Source organism: Panthera tigris, chromosome B1 (assembly GCF_018350195.1).
Source record: "Panthera tigris isolate Pti1 chromosome B1, P.tigris_Pti1_mat1.1, whole genome shotgun sequence".
Taxonomy (NCBI): domain Eukaryota; kingdom Metazoa; phylum Chordata; class Mammalia; order Carnivora; family Felidae; genus Panthera; species Panthera tigris.
In genome coordinates, this window is record NC_056663.1 from 96050964 (window position 1) to 96070997 (window position 20034).

Below are 20034 nucleotides of genomic sequence, written 5' to 3' on the forward strand. Positions count from 1 at the left end.
AGATTTTTCCCAAATAAATACTGATGCAAATGTTGATTTCAAGGGCAAACAACTTTCATAACAGTCTATTTCTCAGGCATTTCACCATCTGTTGAAACTGAGGCAGCACTTTTCTGGTGTGAATTGTCACTGGACTCCTGTGAAGTATTCCTTCTGGGAGAGTTTATTGGGACCTAAAGCTGATTAGCAGATGTAGGCTTAGCAGCATTTGGTAGCTTTGTAGAGGAATTAGATGGAAGTCTATGACGACTACTGTCCTCACCAGAAGTAGATGAATGTCTTTTTCTTCCAAATTCCTCACTAATAGGGGGCTGCAAATTATGAAAGACAACATAGTGACAATTTTACTATTTTTCCTCCCTTCAAAATGTAAGGCCAGGCTTTTTCAAGAAAGAAGGAAACTACGTTGGCACTTCAGTAGATTTTATTAGCATAACGAAAACTTAACAGCAATTTAAAGTATTACATTTCTTCCTCAACTAAATCAGCCTACTAGTATTTGTTCATTCTTTCACTCAACATGTGTTTATTAAGATTCTCATATGTTTTGGGGCTTGAACTACATTGCAGAGCATAAATATAAAGCTAGCTTCCCTGCCTCGAAGAAAATGTTTCAAAGAGACTTTTTATGTGCTTTATTCAACCTCTGTCAACTCCAGTCCCTTTCAACCCTAAACACCTATCCTAGGCTTGTTTGAATGATAATGTTTAACAGATAAATGAAAGCAGCAGGGGGGAAAGAGACACCAAGTTAAATAATCTTTAGCAAGTTTGAAAGTCTATCTAGGGTTTCTAGAATAAGGAGACCAGAAAGCATTATTGATGTATTAATTTTAAACATTTTCAAACATAAATATCCATAAAGCTCCCAAGTCCCCTCAGACTGCAAGCAAGGAGAGGGTAGGCAGTGAAAACATATTCTGCACTCAAAAAAAAAAAAAAAAAAAAAAAGTCAGCTTTTAAGGCCTTTCCAATTACAAAGATTTGGGAACCCACCACCAGACTAATATTTTCATTTGTAGACAAGTTAAGACCATAACCTCCTCTCCAATCTTCCATTGTATTTAAAAGCGGAGGCCTGAATTCTTAGTTCCTGTTCAGATAGGGCAAAAGTCACTATTACAGAGCAAGGATGTCTTTGTGAAAGAACTGGCTAGGCTACTCTAGAAACACTTTAATTCCAGAGACAAGCACGTCTATTAATTCCATCGCTAGGCCATCAAACCTATTTACACAAAATATAAGACAAACAAATTACAATACTAAGCAGAGATGGACCTAGCATTCCTTCTACCTCTCTCTTTTCTGTTCTTTTGATTTTTCTGTCCTTATTTCTCTTTTTCCTCCTTTTATCTTATTTTCATCCCATTCTTTCTTTGTAATGCTTTCCTTGTCAAATCGTTTAAAGTTTATTCTCCTGTCTCTACATATGTATATAATATTCTTGTCCTACCTTTATTGTGTGGGGAAACCTAAATACATGTTACATTAGCACATTTTAGGAAACTATAGGATGAAGGTACATAGAAAGTGAAAAATTTTCAAAGTGGTGTGAGAAATTAGTAACATATCCACATAAAAGTTACTAAATCTATAAAATGTTTAATTATAGGGGCTTATCAAAATTAAAGTGAACTGATAATTGGACTGTGGTTATGTAAGATGTTAATATTTAGGAAATCTGGGTAAACAGAGTATATGGGAATTCTCTGTACTATTTTTGCACCTGTTTTAAAGTGTGATTTCAAAACTGGAAAATTAAAATTGTGAAATAAGTTAAAAAAATAAAAATTATAAAATCAAAGTTAAGAAAGTCACTGATAGCTCAAAATCTAAAGGTAATAAAAAGACTACAGAAGATCGGGACGCCTGGGTGGCTTGGTCGGTTAAGCGTCCGACTTCGGCTCAGGTCATGATCTCACAGTCCGTGAGTTCGGGCCCCGCGTCGGGCCCCGTGCTGACAGCTCAGAGCCTGGAGCCCGTTTCAGATTCTGTGTCTCCCTCTCTCTCTGCCCCTCCCCTGTTCATGCTCTGTCTCTCTGTCTCAAAAATAAATACACGTTAAAAAAAAAAGACTACAGAAGAAAGGACTTAAAACTTACATCAATGCGGAAGTCTTCTAACCTCTTAAAGCTACAGAGGTATTCCTGAAGTTTTGGGTCAATAGACTGCGTCTTAGATTCAGAATATTTTAGATAAGCCCAAAACTTTTCTAATCCATACAGCTGACCTAATAACAAAGAAAAGTATACACATTAAATTATATAGAATTTTAAAAATGATTCATATTGAACATGATCCTACCAGCAATTAATCATTTACCTTCCAGCAAACACTTTATCTAGTTCTTGAGAATAAGATGTTGTAATAATAATGGCAGCTAACATTTAGTAAGAATCCACTATGTAACAAGTATTATTTAAATGGTTTTTATTTATTAAACTAATTTGAACCACATACAACCCTGTAATATAGATACTTATATATATTACTGATGAGTAAACTGAGGCTAACAAAGCTAAGTAACTTAACCAAGGTCACACAGCTACTAAGTAGTGGAAATGGGATTCGGACCTATGCATTTGGCCCAAAGTCAGCACCATTACCCACTGTGCTAATCCATCTTTTGAAGCCTACCTGCTGATGTAACAAAGAGTTTTCAAGTAATGGAACATCAGTGAGTATTATTTTCATGTTTTGTTGAGGAAAAAATGGCAAAATACTACTTCATAAAGGAAACACATGGGTATGGTTATTTTCTAACACATTATAGGAATGGCCTTCTTACTATATGGTGCTCCATCCATCCTTCATCAAGAACCATAATAGTGGCCTGAAGGTCTTAAATGGCCTACTCTGAAAAAAAAGAGTTATGAACTCTCTCTATTTATTGACTCAGGTTTACAATTTCTAAATAGAATAAGATTATTGGGATGTTTTGTTTTACCAGATTCGTAGTCTTTTTTGGTTTCTTCTTGGAAATCCTTAAAAATTTCTTGTCTGAATTTTTTTTCTAGTCCATAACTATAAAACCTGAACAGACATTCTAATCCATACCTGCGGAAAGGAAATGAATGGTTTACAATAAAAATTTTGCTATGACAATGTGAAGATTTCATACTTAGCAGCACTGATACATGGAAACATGACACAAATAACCCCAAGCAAAAAAACAGAAGAGCTTAAATGTATGTAAATTTTAGTATGCAGGTTTTTGTTTGTTTGTTTTTAGCTGAAATGGTTAATTAGTAATTCATGGATGGCTTTGCTATTTTTGTTCACTCAGCCATAGCACCTCATGGAACTATAATGGGAACCTGCAGAATGACAGGCAGCCTGTGGACAACCAGAGTTGTCTTCCTTTGGACAGAGGATCTCTCCCTGGTATTTCTGAAGAAATGTCCAAAAGATTCAGTGGCATTAAGAATGTTTTAGATTTTTCCCAGACCAAGGTTTATAATGGTATGTTTGTGTGTGGTTTTAAATACTCTTGAATATAATCTTTACTCAAGAGAGATAAAGACTATACTCTGTGCCCTAGACCCTATGTGTGGTTGACCTATTCAACTATAAATGACAAACCTAATTAAATGGCTCCTAATAGATCTTCCCTACTTTAGCTATAAAGTACATCTCATAAAAGATATTTTGCTAAAACAACTGTAATCACTACATAAAATCAGAAAGCAAATTTCCTTGTTTTCTTCTAAAGCTACCTAGAGAACCCAAGACAAATTTTGGACAGTGGATCAGCAAACTACATGGGCTCAATCTTTAATTTAATTAATGGTGATGAGCAGAACCCATGACAGTGAACACAGTCTTCAGAACAGCAGTAAAAGGACCATGTCTAGCTTACTCAACTAAAACAAGTCGCAATTAATAGATTCCTAGTTAGAATCCTTAAGTCATTCTGGGTGCCTTAGTGGAATAAATACTACAATTTCTTCATTACCTGCAACATAATTTTGCCTGGCTTTTATTCATGTGAAGGTGTGTGTGTGTGTGTGTGTGTGTGTGTGTGTGTGTGTGTGTGTGTCTTTTGTAACTACCTTATTTACAAGATGGAAAGCGATGGTCTGTCCAGAAGAATAAATAGGTTTCTTGGCAAGCTACCAAGAGAAATGTAGGACTACCAACTACCTCCACACACTGACCTGAGCCCCTTGTTTTGGTAGCCATAAGTGATACTATTCTTTGAGCTTATATGACTGAAGGCTAAGGGGACTAAGGACTAAAGAATCACCAGCTCAGAAATGACAAACATGCCTTGACACTCCTCTTATGTGATATTATACTGATATTAGCTTATATACTTTATAAATATAAATATAAATATAAATATAAATATAAATATAAATATAAATATAAAGCATTGATATCTCAACCTTGGCTATATGTAAGAATCATCTGGAGAGCTTTTAAAAAATACTGATGCCAAGGCTTTTCTCCAAACCAATGAAATCCGAATCTTTGGCAGTGAAGCCTATGTCTCTGTCTTTTCTTTTCTTCTTCTTTTTTTTTTCTTTCTTTCTTGAAAGCAGAATTGAGAATGTTTTGGGTTTTATCAAGTAAATGACATTCTAGAAGAATGTTAGAATTCTTAGAGGTTATTGGTAAAGGCCAATAGACTACTACAATATTTGGATTTTTAGTCTTAATTTTTAGCAAATCAATTCCAAAGACCAAAAGTATGACATTATTTTTTTTTTCAGAAGTATAACATTAATCGCAATCCAACTATGCAGCATAACTGCTGAAGTGAAGACAAGGGGCAAATGGCCAGCCTCTCAGTTGCCATTTATTCACTTACCCCTCATTGTGAGAAAGCTTAGATGAGTGGAAAATATAAAGGATAAGAAGCAGAAAGAACTATATTTGAATTCTGGGCCTGTAATTACATCCCTGAAAATGGGGATAACAATATCATACTTTTCAAGAATAGATGACACAAATATTTATAAAGTACTTAGACCAGAGATGGCACATTGAAGATAATAAAGGTTATTTCTCTCCTTCCTTCTTAAAACTATCCTACTGCTGAATTTAGTCAATGGATAGATTCAGTACTAATCTTTCTAATAACAGTAACAATTTATTGAGCACTTACTGTGTATCAGGTAACATGTTTTGTTTTATCTTCACAATAACCCTTTGAGGGTATCTACCACAATTTCCCCTACTGTAAAAAGAAGCTGAAGCTTATTGTGATTAATAATTTGCCAATCCACAGTGAATTAATAGGCTGGGATTCAAATTTGGCCCTGATTTCAAAGCCTTCAGATGCTTAACAATAACTGTGCTACATACTTCCTAAGGAAGAGCTAATCCAGGTTAGTCATGAACATTGCAGAAACAGACCCAAAATTATGTGTTAAAAACCACTAGAAACATACAGACTGATATAGGAACACAAAAAAAGAATTCCCAACCTAGACTTGGATAGGCATGGGCATATCAGAAAGTTATTAGAAAGTCCTGAAGAACAAACAGAAATTGTTTGCAGAAACAGCAAAAGACACTGAGAGTAATAACAGTGACTTTCAAACTTTGCTTTTTATTTTAGAGAGACACAGCATGAGTGGGGGAGGGGGATAGAGGGAGAAGAGAGAAAGGGAGAATCCTGAGCTCAATCCCAAGACCTTGGGATCATGACCTAAGCTGAAATCAGGAGTTGGATGCTCAACCAACTGAGCCACCCAGGTGCCCCTCAAACTTTTCTAAATCTAATAGTAAGAAAAATATTTTATCTGGTGACACAATACTCATATATACAAGTATACATAAAAGCATATATAAGCTTTGCAAACAATTCTAAATTTGCATGTTTATATAAATTATAAAAAATTTTAACCTTACTATGTTTAGTGCAGTCGGACATTTTTCAAACTACTAAACTGATTTCACAACCCACTAAGGAGTAGCAAACCATAGTTTGAATAATATCAAAATGTTTTGTTGTCAATATATTTGAATAACACCAAAATCAAAAATGGCAAGTTTTTCCTTTTGTGCTAAACCTGGTAAATTGGAAGTAGCTATTAAAACTGTGGTAAGAAAGACCAAAAATCTGAATTCAAGAACATTATTTAAACAGTTTTGGGATTGATTAGAGAGGTCAGGAATAGAAGAGAGAGAAATAGAGGTACACATGCTATGTATCTGTCATTCCTAATGAAGATAAATATTCTGGATGAAAATTAAAGTCTATTTTTTCTACAAGTCAGGGTAAATGCAATTTTTTTTCCCGAAAAATTTATTTTTTGTATTCTTCTCAAAGATCACAATATTTGGTTAACAATATATTCTTATTTAAGATTTATAAGTAGAATCCATTTTTAGAACGGCAAATTTAAGTAAATACTGAGTGTAAAATTATCTTTTTTTCTTCTTTCCATCTCTTCCTTTCTTCCCCTTCCCAGGAATAAATTGCTTGCATAAGTCTACTTCATGTTCTTTCTGACCCTTTCAGTTTGGTCCCAACTCTGTCCTATAGGAAACTTCAAAACTTATCCTGAATACTTCTCAAGGAAGCAAGGTCTAGCCTGGATGAAAAGAATGAGTTAGCAATGCAGAGGGAGGAAGAACAGAATAACCAGAGGTAAGAATATGTATAGCTATCTAGATGCAATAACTTGGGTCATTCAGAGAACATGTTCAGTAATATTGTTGCCTAGAGGACCAGAGCACTAGTAGGAAAAAATGAGATTTGATAGATGAGTGTGGACATATCATGAGAGGCCTTATTTTTTCTTGGCTCAAGGCATCTTAACAACTAATTCGGCTCTAAGTATTTGTCAATTTGGGGACGTAAGTGCACATGCAAGGGAAGTCTCTAACGGCTCTTTCAAATTTCATTTGGAATTTGCACCAACCCCTAAGATGGTTCCAAATGATCCTACCTCCTGGTATTCTCAATCTTGGGTAATCTTCTCCTACCAGGGATGGTACCAAGGTTGGTCTGTGTGAATAATACAACATGGCGAAAGTGATGGTATGTCACTTTCAAACATAGGCTATACAAGACATCAAGTCTTTGTCTTAGAAGTTCTTCACCTTTCTTAGATCATTTGCTCTGAAGTCATGTCATTAAATGCCGAGTAGTAGGCCTATGTGGTGAAGAACTGAAGCTTCAGCCATGTGAATAAGCTTGAAGAGGATCTTTCAGCCTGAGTCAACTCTTTAGAGACTACAGCCGAATCTAACACTTTGACTGCACATGAGACATCTGAGTCAGAACCACCCAACTAAGCTGTTCCTAGAGTCTTGACCCTTAGAAACTGTAAACTAAGAAATGTTTGGTGTTTTAATTTTCTGAGTTTTGGAGTAATTTGCTGTGCAGCAATAGGAAACATACAGCCCTCTCCCCAGTTATGTTGTTCTACTTTCACAGTTCAAAACTGGGCTACTTTACCCTTTAAATTATTTTATTGAAAACTCCCTTCAACTGTAAAATGTGAGAAAATATTTGACCTGTAATTTTCTTTTGCATCTTCCCAAGCAAGTTGTCTAAATTCCTCATACATTTTTTTATTGAAGTGATCTCTGAGGAAAAAGGACCAGAAACGAAAGAGGGTATTCATTTCTTGGGACTGGCCAATTCCCAAGCGTTTTCTCTCTGGAAAAAGATAAAATAGTAAAACTTTTGTTGTTAAAGATACTTATTAAGTCAAAACAGCAGACATTTTATATAACTTAAAATAAGGAAAACTAAAACATATTAATCTCTAAAATGTATTTGGCTTTCTTCTAAATAAGGGACAAATGTTAATCTGTTTTCTGACTCACTGTTGAAATTTAAGCATTTGTCAATAGTAACAAGAATATACTAAACTTCATTTCCTAATGTATATAAGCTACAAAATACATGAATAAAAATATGTATAAACACATTTACTTAAGGTAATTATAACAAAAGAATATCTTAACCTGATATTAAATGTCACACTTTTTAATATTATATTTTAATTTTAAATACAGCTATTTTAAGGACAAGCATCTTACCACTTAGGCATCTTCGACGATACTTGTGGTACACTTGTTGGGTAAAGCCATTTTCCTTCAAAAGTTCATGAGAAGGGTGCTGGAACTTTGGGAATGAATGAGGAGTACATCCATAACTTCCTACTAGTGGTGCACCTTCTGAAGGCGAGGCATTTGAACTGCTGTTTGAGAAGGGGGAAAAAAAGCCTTCAAACTGAAATATCAAGAACCAAGTGTTTAAACCAATTTGTACTATTTGTTTGTTGTTGGGTCTGAACAGTGGAAAAGACATTAGTCCCTAAAACTAAACGAAGACATAAAGATAAATATTTGAATCGCTATTTATGTTCAACACAGGTATACGCAGAAGTTGATAAAGAACATGGTTATAAATTTTCAAACTAAAGCAGTAAGTAGAACCACATGACTAAATGACTCGCTTATTCCTATTCCAGATCCATTATTTACTTTAGTTTCTTGTGGTACTAGAGAAAATCTCAATTTTCATGAGTAATTAGGTAAATGATATAAATTGGATAAGTAGAAATGAGTAATAAAATCTGGCACAAAGGTAATAATTTTATGAATCCAAAGACATACCTGCAATTCTGTACATCAATTCTACTTCTGAAATCTCACCTAAGTCTATTTTTTTTTTCCTTTTCATCTGCACTCCATTATTCAAATATAGGTTTTCTTCCTCTTTCACTCGAACTAAATGGTCTCCCTCATCTATCCAATCACCAAATGTTCTTTCCTGTGTTTTGCTTTATTTATTATTTTTCTTTCTTTCTAAGACACTGATCTAAATCAGTGGTTTTCAACGTGTAGACTGAGGATGTTTGAAGAGCTTCCCAAGAACTCTTCAGAAAGTCTGCAACTCAAAACCATTTTCACAATAACACCAAGGTATTATTTGCCCTTTTCACTGTGTTCACATTTGCAGTGATAGTACTAAAGTAATGGTGCATAAAATTGCTAATGCAAATTGAGGCAGAGGCACCAAACTTTCCATACTAGTGATAGTGATTGCAAATTTTAAAAAGTACCACTTTCAACTTAAGGTGTCTTTGATGAAGCAAAATAAATAAATAAATAAATAAATAAATAAATAAATAAATAAATAAATAAATAACTTTATGAAATCTCAACCCTTATTGTATGGGACAAAATCTTTAGTTTTGCAAAATGAAAAAGTTCTGGAAATGTTTCACAACAATATGAACATACTTAACACTACCGGACTATACACTTAAAAAGTTAAAGTGGTAAATATTTTGTTATGTGATTTTTAATCACAATTTTCAAAAATGGGATGGAAGCATAAAGTACTTTTGCAGCATTATCAAAGTACAGTGGTATTTTTATGGACTAAATGTCAAATTCCTAGCCCCTAATAAGATGGTAGTAGAAGGTAATTAAGACATGAGGGTAGAGTTGATGAGTGGGATAAGTGCCCTTATAAAAAGAAACATAGGGGGCGCCTGGGTGGCTCAGTCGGTTAAGCATCTGACTTTGGCTCAGGTCATGATATTGCGGTTCATGGGTTCAAGCCCCGCGTCGGGCTCTGTGCTGACAGCTCGGAGCCTGGAGCCTGCTTTGGATTCTGTGTCTCCCTCTCTCTCTCTCTGCCCCTCCTCCACTAGTGCTCTGTCTCTGTCTCTCTTTCTCTTTCAAAAATAAATATTGAAAAAAGAAAGAAACGTGGGATAGCTGCTTCCTCTCTCTCTGTTTGCCATGCCAGGATACAAGAAGATAGCCATCTACAAAGTAGGCCCTCAGCAGATACCAGACCCATTGGTACCCTGATCCTGGAACTGTGAGAAATAGATGTTTAAGTCCATGGCATGTTTGTTATAGCAGCTCAAACTAAAACAGTTGTCTTAAATCAAAGCACTTGTTTGATAAAGTTGTGAGCCGACCCAGCTGATTTTTCTTGCAACAACATTTTTAATTAGAAAACGACAAACAAATTATGAATATTCAGACTTCATTTTGTGTCAGATGTTTCCTTGAAAGTGAACAAAATGTCAAGGAAAACTTTGAGTTCTTATGCAAATATTAGAATTTTGGAAACCTTGTATTTGTCACTGTAACCCTGATTGTTTCCACTAATACTTAAAAACTTTCCCAATAAAATCAGTGGTGATTTTCTTAGGAGTGTGTGTGAGCATGTCTGTGTGTATGGTAAAATACACATACTATTTATAATTTTAGCCATTCTTAAGCACACTTACTTTTCATCAAAATTAGATATTCACAATGTTACATAACATCACCACTATCTATACCTAAAACTTCTTTATCATCCCCAACAAAAACTCTATTAAACAATAACTAGCCCTTTCCTCCTCCATTTAGCCCCCAATCACCTGTATTCTACTTTCTCTATTTAAACTAGACTATTCTGGGTACTTTATACAAGTGGGATCATACTATCTTTACCCTTCTGAGTCTGCCTTATTTCAATAAGCATGTCTTCAAGGTCCATCGATGTTGTTGTTACATAAATTAAAATTTCATTCTTTTATATGGTTGAATAATATTCCATTGTATGTATATACCATATTGTGTTTATGCAGACATCTGTTAATGGACACTTGAATTGTTTTTATCTTTTGGATATTATGAATAATATTTCTATAAATATGGACATAAAAGGGTTTGTTCAACTCCCTGTTTTCAATTCTTTTGGATATATACCTAACAGTATAACAGCTGGGTCATATGGTAATTCTGTGTTTTAACATTTTGAGAAAATGCCAAACTGTTTTCCATAGTGGCTGCAGCATTTGATATTTCCACAAGCAATGCACAAGGGTTCCAGTTTCTACACACCCTCACAAACAATTATTTTCAGCTAAAAAAAATTATATATACCTGTATTAGACAGCTCAGGCTGCCATAACAAGATACCACAGACTGGATGGCTTAAACAACAGAAATTTATGTTGGTAGAGGAGGGACAGTAAAGTATCCTCCAGACTGAGAAGGCACTTTGAGACCAAAAACAAAGCAAGCCACTCCATACTGCTTACACAGAGTTTTATTCAGGGCAACTTTACTGTCAGGGGGATTGGGTGGACAATCTCACCACTATGCGGCTATTTTCCATGAAGTCCAGACCTTAATCCATAGAATCTATAGAATGGGGGGGATCACTGACGTGAGAACAAAGGGTAATTATCCAAAGTAGCACGATCTGTGTGACAGAAGCAACTCTACTAGTTATCTAAAGTGGTGCAATCTATACACCAGAGGGATAATCAGAATAAACTCTCCCTCATTCCAGCTAGGACATACAGTAACCTCCACTGTGCCTGGAACGCACAGGCCCAAGGGAGATCATTGCACAGAGAAGAACAAGAAGGAAGGCCAAAGATGGAGACAGTATTGTCAGCACTCCTACAAAGTCTCAGATCAAAGTGCCAGTAGCATTGGTTTCTGATGAGGTCTCTCTTCCAAGCTTACTGAGAGCTACCTTCTCAATTTGTCTTCACGTGGCTTTTCCTCTCTGTATGTGTAGAATGATATGCCTATGTCCTCTTCTTATAAGAATACCAGTCCTATTCATTCAGATGGCCAACTGACACATGAAAAAATGCTCAACATCACTCATCATCAGGGAAATACAAATCAAAACCACAACGAGATACCACCTCACACCTTTCAGAATGGCTAACATTAACAACTCAGGCAACAACAGATGTTGGCGAGGATATGGAGGAAAAGGATCTCTTTTGCACTCCTGGTGGGAATGTAAACTGGTGCAGCCACTCTGGTTCCTCAAAAAATTAAAAGTAGAACTACCCTACAACCCAGCAATTGCACTACTAGGCATTTATCCAAGGGATACAGGTATGCTATCTCAAAGGGGCACATGCACCCCAATGTTTATAGCAGCACTATCAACAATTGCCAAAGTATGGAAAGAGCCCAAATGTCCATCGATGGATGAACAGATAAAGAAGATGTGATATATATATATATATACACACACACACACACACACAATGGAGTATTACTTGGCAATCAAAAAGAATGAAATCTTGCCATTTGCAACCACATGGATGGAATTAAAGGGTATTATGATACGCAAAATTAGTCAGTCAGAGAAAGACAAACATCATATGACTTCACTCATATGAGGACTTTAAGATACAAAAAAGATGAACATAAGGGAAGGGAAGCAAAAATAATATAAAAACAGGGAGGGGGACAAAAGATAAGAAACTCTTAAATATGGAGAACAAACAGGGTTACTGGAGAGGTTGTGCAGAGGGGGGGGATGGGCTAAATGGGTAAGGGGCATTAAGGAATCTACTCCTGAAATCATTGTTTCACTATATTATAACTAACTTGAAAGTAAATTTAAAATAATAAATTAAATTAAAAAATAAAAAATTAAATTAAAATAAAATAAAATAAAATAAAATAAAACAAAAGCTGAATAGGAAAAAAATACATAAATCATTAAAAAATGTTAAAAAATACCAGTCCTATTAAATTGGGGCCCCATCTTTGTGACTTCATTTAACTTTAATGGTCTCTTTAAAGGCTGCAATGTCTCTAAATATAGTCACACTGGGGGTTAGGACTTCATACAATTTTTTTTTTTCTAAAATTTTTTAGTGTTTATGCTATTTTTGAGAGAGAGAGAGAGAGAGAGAGAGAGAGAGAGAGAGAGTACAAGCAGGGGAGGGACAGAGAGAGAGGTAGACACAGGATCCAAAGCAGGCTCCTGGCTCTGAGCTGTCAGGACAGAGCCCAACGCAGGGCTTGAACCCAGGAACCGTGAGATCATGACCTGAGCCAAAGTTGGCACCCAACATACTGAGCCACCAACGTGCTCTGAGACTTCATATAATTTTAAGTAGATACCACAGTACCATCCTAATGGGTATGAAGAGGTATCTCATTGTGGTTTTTGATTTGCATTTCTCTAACGACTAATGATGTTGAACATCTCATGGGCTTACTGGCCAATTTGTATATCTTCTTTGAAGAAATGTCTATTCAAATCCTTTGCCCATTTTTGAATTGGGTTTTCTTTAGTTGTCAACTTTTTAGAGTTCTTTATATATTCTAAATATTAATCCCTAATCAGATATCTGATTTGCAAATATTTTCTCCTATTGAGTAGGCTATCATTTGACTCTGGTAGTAACTTTTGATATATAAAAGTTCTTAATTATGATGAAGTATGATAATTTTTTTCTTTTCTCACCTCTTTTGGTGTCATACTCAAGAAACCACTGTCAAATCCAGGGCATGAAAATTTTTCCTTATGCTTTCTTCTAAAAATTTTACAGTTTTACCTCTTACAATTAGGTCTTTAACACACTTTGAGTTAATTTTCTTGTATGCGGTATAAGGTCTGGATCATCCTTTTACATGTTGGATATTCAGTTTTCCTAGTACCATTTGTTAAAAAGATGGTCCTTTTCTCTACTGAACATTCCTAGCACCCTTGCTGAAAATAAGCTGACTGTATACATGTTTATTTCTAGGTTCTCTACTGATTCCATCGGTCCATTTGCCTGTCCTTAGACCAGGAAGCTTTACAGTTACAGGAAGCTTTCAAAGTTATGAGGTGTTAGTCTTCGAATTTTATTCTTCCATTTTCAAATTGTTTTAGCTTTTCAGGACTCCTTGCAATTTCACGTGAATTTGAGAATAAGGTTTTCCATTTCTGTGGAAAAGGCTGTCAGACACATAGACCAATGCAATAGAATAGAAATTGATATTCTTCAACAAAACAGGAAAGAATATCCAATGGAAAAAAGACAGACTCTTCAACAAATGGTGTTAAGAGAACTGAACAGCTACATGCAGAAGAATGAAACTGGATCACTTTCTTACACTATACATAAAAATACATTCAAAATGGATGAAAGATCTCAATGTGAGACAAAAAACCATCAAATTCCTAGAGGAGAAGAAAGGCAGTAACTTCTTTGACATTGGCCATAGAAACCTCTTACTAGATAATCTCCTGAGGCAAGGGATATAAAATTAAAAAGATACTATTGGGACTTCATTAGGATAAAAAGCTTCTATACAGTGAAGGAAACAATCAATAAAAAAAGGCAACCTTTGGGATGGGAGAAGATATTTGCAAATGACATATCTGATAAAGGGTTAGTATCAAAAATATATAAAGAACTTATCAAACTCAACACCCAAAAAATAAATAATCCAGTTAAAAAATGGGCAACTCCTGAAATCAATCAATAAACTCCTACAATCAATCCACCAATCAAGCAATCAATAAAAATGGGCAGAAGACATGAATAGACACTTTTCCAAAGAAGACATACAGATGGCTAACAGATATATCACTCATCATCAGGGAAATACAAATCAAAAGTACAAGGAGATATCATCTCACATCTGTCAGAATGGCTAAAATTAACAACACAGGAAACAACAGATGTTGGGAGAGGTTGTGGGGAAAGGGGAACTCTCTTACACTGTTGGTGGGAATGCAAACTGGTGCAGCCACTCTAGAAAACAGTATGGAGGTCCCTCAAAAAGTTAAGAATAGAATTACTCTATGATACAGCAATTGCACTACTAGATATTTACCCAAAGGATACAAAAATGCTGATTCAAAGTGATACATGCACCCTGATGTTTACAGCAGCATTATCAACAAGAGCCAAATTATAGAGACCAAATGTCCATCAACTGATGAATGGATAAAGAAAATGTGGTGTGTGTGTGTGTGTGTATATATATATACATATATGTATATATATATGATGCAGTATCATTCAGCCATAAAGAAGAAGGTCCTTAACCTACAAGGGTAGACACACAAGGTTAGCAGCAGACCTGTCCACTGAAACTTGGCATGCCAGAAGGGAGTGGCAGGATATATTCATTGTGCTGAATGGGAAAAATATGCAGCCAAGAATTCTTTATCTAGCAAGGCTGCCATTCAGAATAGATGGACAGATAAAGAGTTTCCCAGACAAACAAAAACTAAAGGAGTTTGTGACTACTAGACCAGCCTTGCAAGAAATTTTATGGGAGACTATTTGAATGGAGAGGGAAAAAAAAATACCAAAGCAACAAAGACTAGAAAGGACCAGAGAACATCACTAGAAGCACCAATTCTATAAGTAACACAATGGCAATAAATTCATATCTTTCAATAATTACTGAGTGTAAATGGACTAAATGCTCCAATCAAAAGACATAGGGTATTAGAATGGATACAAAAAATAAGAACCCAGCTATATGTTGCCTACAAAAGACTCATTTTAGTCGTTAAGACACCTACAGATTTAAAGTCAGGGAATGGAGAACCACTGGTTATGCTAATGGATGTTAAAAGAAGGCCAGAGTAGCCATACTTATATCAGAAAAAACTAGATTTTAAAACAAAGACAGTAACAAGAGATGAAGAAGGACATTATATTATATTTAAGGGATCTATCCATCAAGAAAATCTAACAATTGTAAATATGTATGCTCCCACTTGGAGACATCCAAATATATAAATCAATTAATAGAAAACATAACGAAACTGAATGATAATAATACCATTAATAGTAAGGGACTTTAACACCCCACTTACAACAATGGACATATCATCTAGGCAGAAAATCAACAAGGAAAAAATGGCTTTGAATGACACACTGGACCACATGGACTAAACAGATATATTCAGAACACTTCATCCTAAAGCAGCAGAATACACATTCTTCTTGAATGCACATGGGACATCCTCCAGAACAGATCACATACTGGATCACAAATCAGCTCTCAACAGGTAGAAAAAGATCAAGATCATACCATAGATATTTTCAGATCACAACATTATAAAACTTGAAATCACAAGAAAAATTTGGTAAACCCTCAAATACATGGAGGTTAAAGAACATCCTACTAAAGAAAGAATGGGGTAAACCAGGAAATTAAGGAAGAAATTAAAAATACACGAAGCAAATGAAAATGAAAACATGACAGTCCAAACTCTTTGGACTTTCATGTTGGACTTTGGGATGGGAAGAAGTTACTGCCTTTCTTCTCCTCTAGGAATTTGATGGTTTTTTGTCTCACATTGAGATCTTTCATCCATTTTGAATGTATTTTTATGTATAGTGTAAGAAAGTGATCCAGTTTCATTCTTCTGCATACTTTCCTAAGAGGAAAGTATATTGTAATTCAGGCCTATTTAAGAAGCAAGAAAAATCTCAAATACACAACCTAACCTTACACCTAAAGGAGCTAAAAAAGGAACAGCAAATAAAGCCTAAAGTCAGCAGAAGGGAAATAAAAAAAAATACAGAACAGATAAATAAAACTAAGAGCTGGTTCTTTGAAAGAATAAACAAAATTGATGAACCTCTAGCCAGATTTACCAAAAAGAAAAGAGAAAGGAACCAAACAGATAAAATCACAAATGAAAAAGGAGAGATCAGAACCAACACCACAGAAATGTAAACAATTATGAGAATATTACGAAAAACTATATGCCAACAAACTGGGCAATCTGGAGGAAATGGACAAGTTTCTAGAAACATACAAACTACAAAAACTGAAACAGGAAGAAATAGAAAATTTGAACAGACCCATAATCAACAAAGAAATTGAATTAGTAATAAAAAACCTCCTAACAAACAAAAGCCAGGGCCAGATGGCTTTCCAGGGAAATTCTCACCAGATATTTAAAGAACAGTTAATATCTCTTCTTCTCAAACTGTTACAAAAAATAGAAATGGAAGGAAAGCTTCCGAACTCATTCTATGAAGCCAGCATTTCCTTGATTCCAAAACCAAAGACCTCACTAAAAAGGAGAAATACAGACCAATATCCCTGATGAACATGCATGAAAAAATTCTCAACAAGATAGTAGCAAATCAAATTCAACAGTACATTAAAAGAATTATTCACCATGATCAGTGGGATTTATTCCTGGGCTGCAAGTGCAGTTCAATATTCACAAATCAATCAACATGATACACCACATTAATAAAAGAAAGGATAAGAACCATATGATCCTCTCAATAAATGCAGAAAAAGCATTTGACAAAGTATAGCATCTATTCTTGATAAAAACCCTCAACGAAGTAGGGATAGAGGGAACATACCCCAACATCATAAAGGCCATTATGAAAGACCCACAGCTAATATCCTCCTCAATGGGAAAAAACTGAAAGCTTTTCCTCTATAGTCAGAAACAAGACAGGGATGTCCACTCTCACCATTGTTATTTAACATAGTACTGGAAGTCTTAGCCTCAGCAATCAGACAAGAAAAAGAAATAAAGCCTCCAAATGGCAAAGAAGAAGTCAAACTTTCACTATTTGCAGATGATATGACACTCTATGTAGAAAACCTGAAAGACTCCAAAAAATTGCTGGAACTAATACACGAATTCAGCAAAGTCACAAGATGTAAAATCAATGTGTAGAAATCTGTTGCATTTCTACACACCAATAATGAAGCAACAATAACCTAGAATTCAATCAAAATTTATGAGACAGACACAACAAGAAAATCAAACAGAATGAGACTTACAGATGACTGTTGGCATGATCACACAATGAACTTTAAAATAACTATGATCAGGGACACCTGGGTAGCTCAGTCAGTTAAGCATCAACTTTGACACAGGTCATGACTTCATGGTTGGTGAGTTTGAGCCCCACTTTGGGTTCTCTGCTGTCAGTGCAGAGCCCACTTCAGATCCTTTGTCTTCCTCTCTCTCTGCCCCTCCCCCCACTCATGCGCGCGCTCTCTCTCTCACTCAAAGATAAACACTTAAAAAAATAATAACTATGATTGGATTAATATGTTGAAGGATTTCATGGAAAAGGAAAACATGCGTGATAGAATTTCAGCAAGAAAACTATTATTAAGATATCAAATGGTAATGTAAAATATACGAAGCACAATATCAGAAACAGAATTCCCATGATGAGTTTATCCAGAGACTGGACACAGATGAAGAAAGGATTAGTAAACTTGAACACAAGTCAATCAAAATTATCCAACATGAATTATAAAGAGAAAAAGAGTAGAATAACAGATCAGATCAACTAAGAGCTGTGAGACACTAGTAAATGGTCTAATGTACATGTAATTGGAATCCCAGAAGGGGAACAAACAACAAGAACACAAGGCAAAAAAAATTTGAAGAGGTAAGAGATGAAAATTTTCCTAACCAAACAAAAGACAACAAACAATAAATCCACTATTTCAGAGAACCACAAGGAGGATAAATACTTTGTATGTCACACACATTTACATACATATATCCATATCCATACCTAGATCCATCAAAGAATTTTATACTCAATAAGAGTATCTTTCAAAATAGAAAAAAAAAACTTTTCCTAATAATCAAAAATTGACAGAATTCATTGCTCATAGACCTGTACAACAAGAAATGTTTAAGAAATGAAGAGAATTACAAAGGGTAAAAATGAGAGCAAATATTTCAAAAATTTCTCATGTTACTTGTTTAAAAGATACTGCCTAAAGAAAAGCAATAACAAGGCATAACAAAGGATGAGAGGAAATGGAACTTTATGGTACTGAGATTCTTATGCTATACATGTAGTGGTATAATATTATTTGAAAGTAGACTAGGTTAAAATGTATATTATGAACTACAGATGACCAGTAAAAAATAAGAGATATAAGTAAAAAGCTAATGGTAGAGATAAAATAGAATTATTGTTAAAACTCAACTGATCCAAAAGATAGAAGGAAAAAGAACAGATGAGACAAATAGAATATAAGATGGTAGATTTAAATCTAACCACATCCATAATTACATTAATGTAGATGATCTAAAGATATGAATGCTCATAGCAGGTGAGGCTACAGTGTAGGAGGCGGGGAGTGCAGGAAGTATAAGGGAACTCTCAGTATCTTCTACTCAATTTTTGCTGTGAACCTAAAACTACTCTAAAAAATAGGTCAGTTGAAAAAAATTCACACTCATTATTGTAAATATTTGTCTGTCAATCCCTGAATTAAGCTCCAGAAAGGTAGGGACTGTATTTATCTTGTTCCCTGCTGTATACTCAGTGCCTAGAAAAATGCCCAACACATTGTTAAGTCCCTGCTTTCCTGATACATTTTATTTGTGGGAGAAGGTCGAGTGGTGCCTGGGAATGAATAAATCAATATATAGATGAATTATTAATAACAAAAGATATAATGTAATAAAAATGGACTGTAAGAAACACATTCCTAACTAAATCTTCCATTAAATGTTCTAACTAAACTAAATGTTATTGATTAAACATCTTTTACCATTATCTGTTGATCTCTAAATATACTGCTCCAATAAAAAAAATACCCTGGAAAAAAAACCCTCAAAATCGCTGAAAACACAAAAATAACCCTAAGTACATGATAGGAGTGCAAAAAACACTTATACATTTTATCTTTTAAGGACAATATATCTAATGAAAACAAAATGTAGAAGTACCAACTAAATATCACTGGAAAGACAAAGGTGGATATTTTCAGATTATGAGAAAGGTGAGTATTTTCAGATTTTCTTTGAATGAAACTATTTAATCCTTTCTTTCTAGTAACCAGTCAAAACAAGTTTTCCTAAAGCTAAGTTTTCATTTAGCAATTCAGTCAGATAATTATTCTGAAAACATCTATTTAAACACAAAATGGGTGTACAAGAAACACAAAGCACTTAGCAGTAAATCACCTCTGCATCCACTCTACAGGACAAAACATGCCTTATTATGTTGCACAACTGGCACTATAAAAGGTTTACTCTGTTATCTCTTTTGAGGTAAATAATAGTCTTTTTAAAAAATTAAAGCCAAAAGAAAAACCACTTACTACTAACAATCAGCTAATCTATTTCCTTCAAAAAGGAAAAATTTCAAAATAATAGTGTGTTTTATTTCCATATTCTTAATATAGTTTGAGTAGATAGGTCAGCATATTAATTCACTAAGAACCTACTATGCCACTGAGAATCTGGAATCTTTCATAAACCTAAATATATGTTTATCTAGGAGTATACATTTATGGAAACCAGTTTAAATGGAAAAAAAGTAA

The 20034-nt window shown here is 34.7% G+C and overlaps 1 protein-coding gene across 8 annotated transcripts in view; it reads right to left on the bottom strand.

Annotated features, from left to right (window-relative positions):
• Positions 1-20034, bottom strand: part of LARP1B (La ribonucleoprotein 1B) — a 128215-nt gene that overhangs the window by 6918 nt on the left and 101263 nt on the right. For 5 of the 8 annotated variants that reach the window (XM_042983923.1, XM_042983924.1, XM_042983921.1 and 2 more), the window contains 4 exons: positions 8005-8165; positions 7474-7618; positions 2948-3057; positions 2103-2230 (listed from right to left, as the gene is read on the bottom strand). In XM_042983923.1, the coding sequence (XP_042839857.1) occupies positions 2103-2230; positions 2948-3057; positions 7474-7618; positions 8005-8165 (544 nt within the window). Of the gene's footprint in view, positions 1-36; positions 312-2102; positions 2231-2947; positions 3058-7473; positions 7619-8004; positions 8166-20034 lie in introns of those variants that run through there. The other 3 variants (XM_015541899.2, XM_007091807.3, XM_015541900.2) reach the window with 2 other exon arrangements.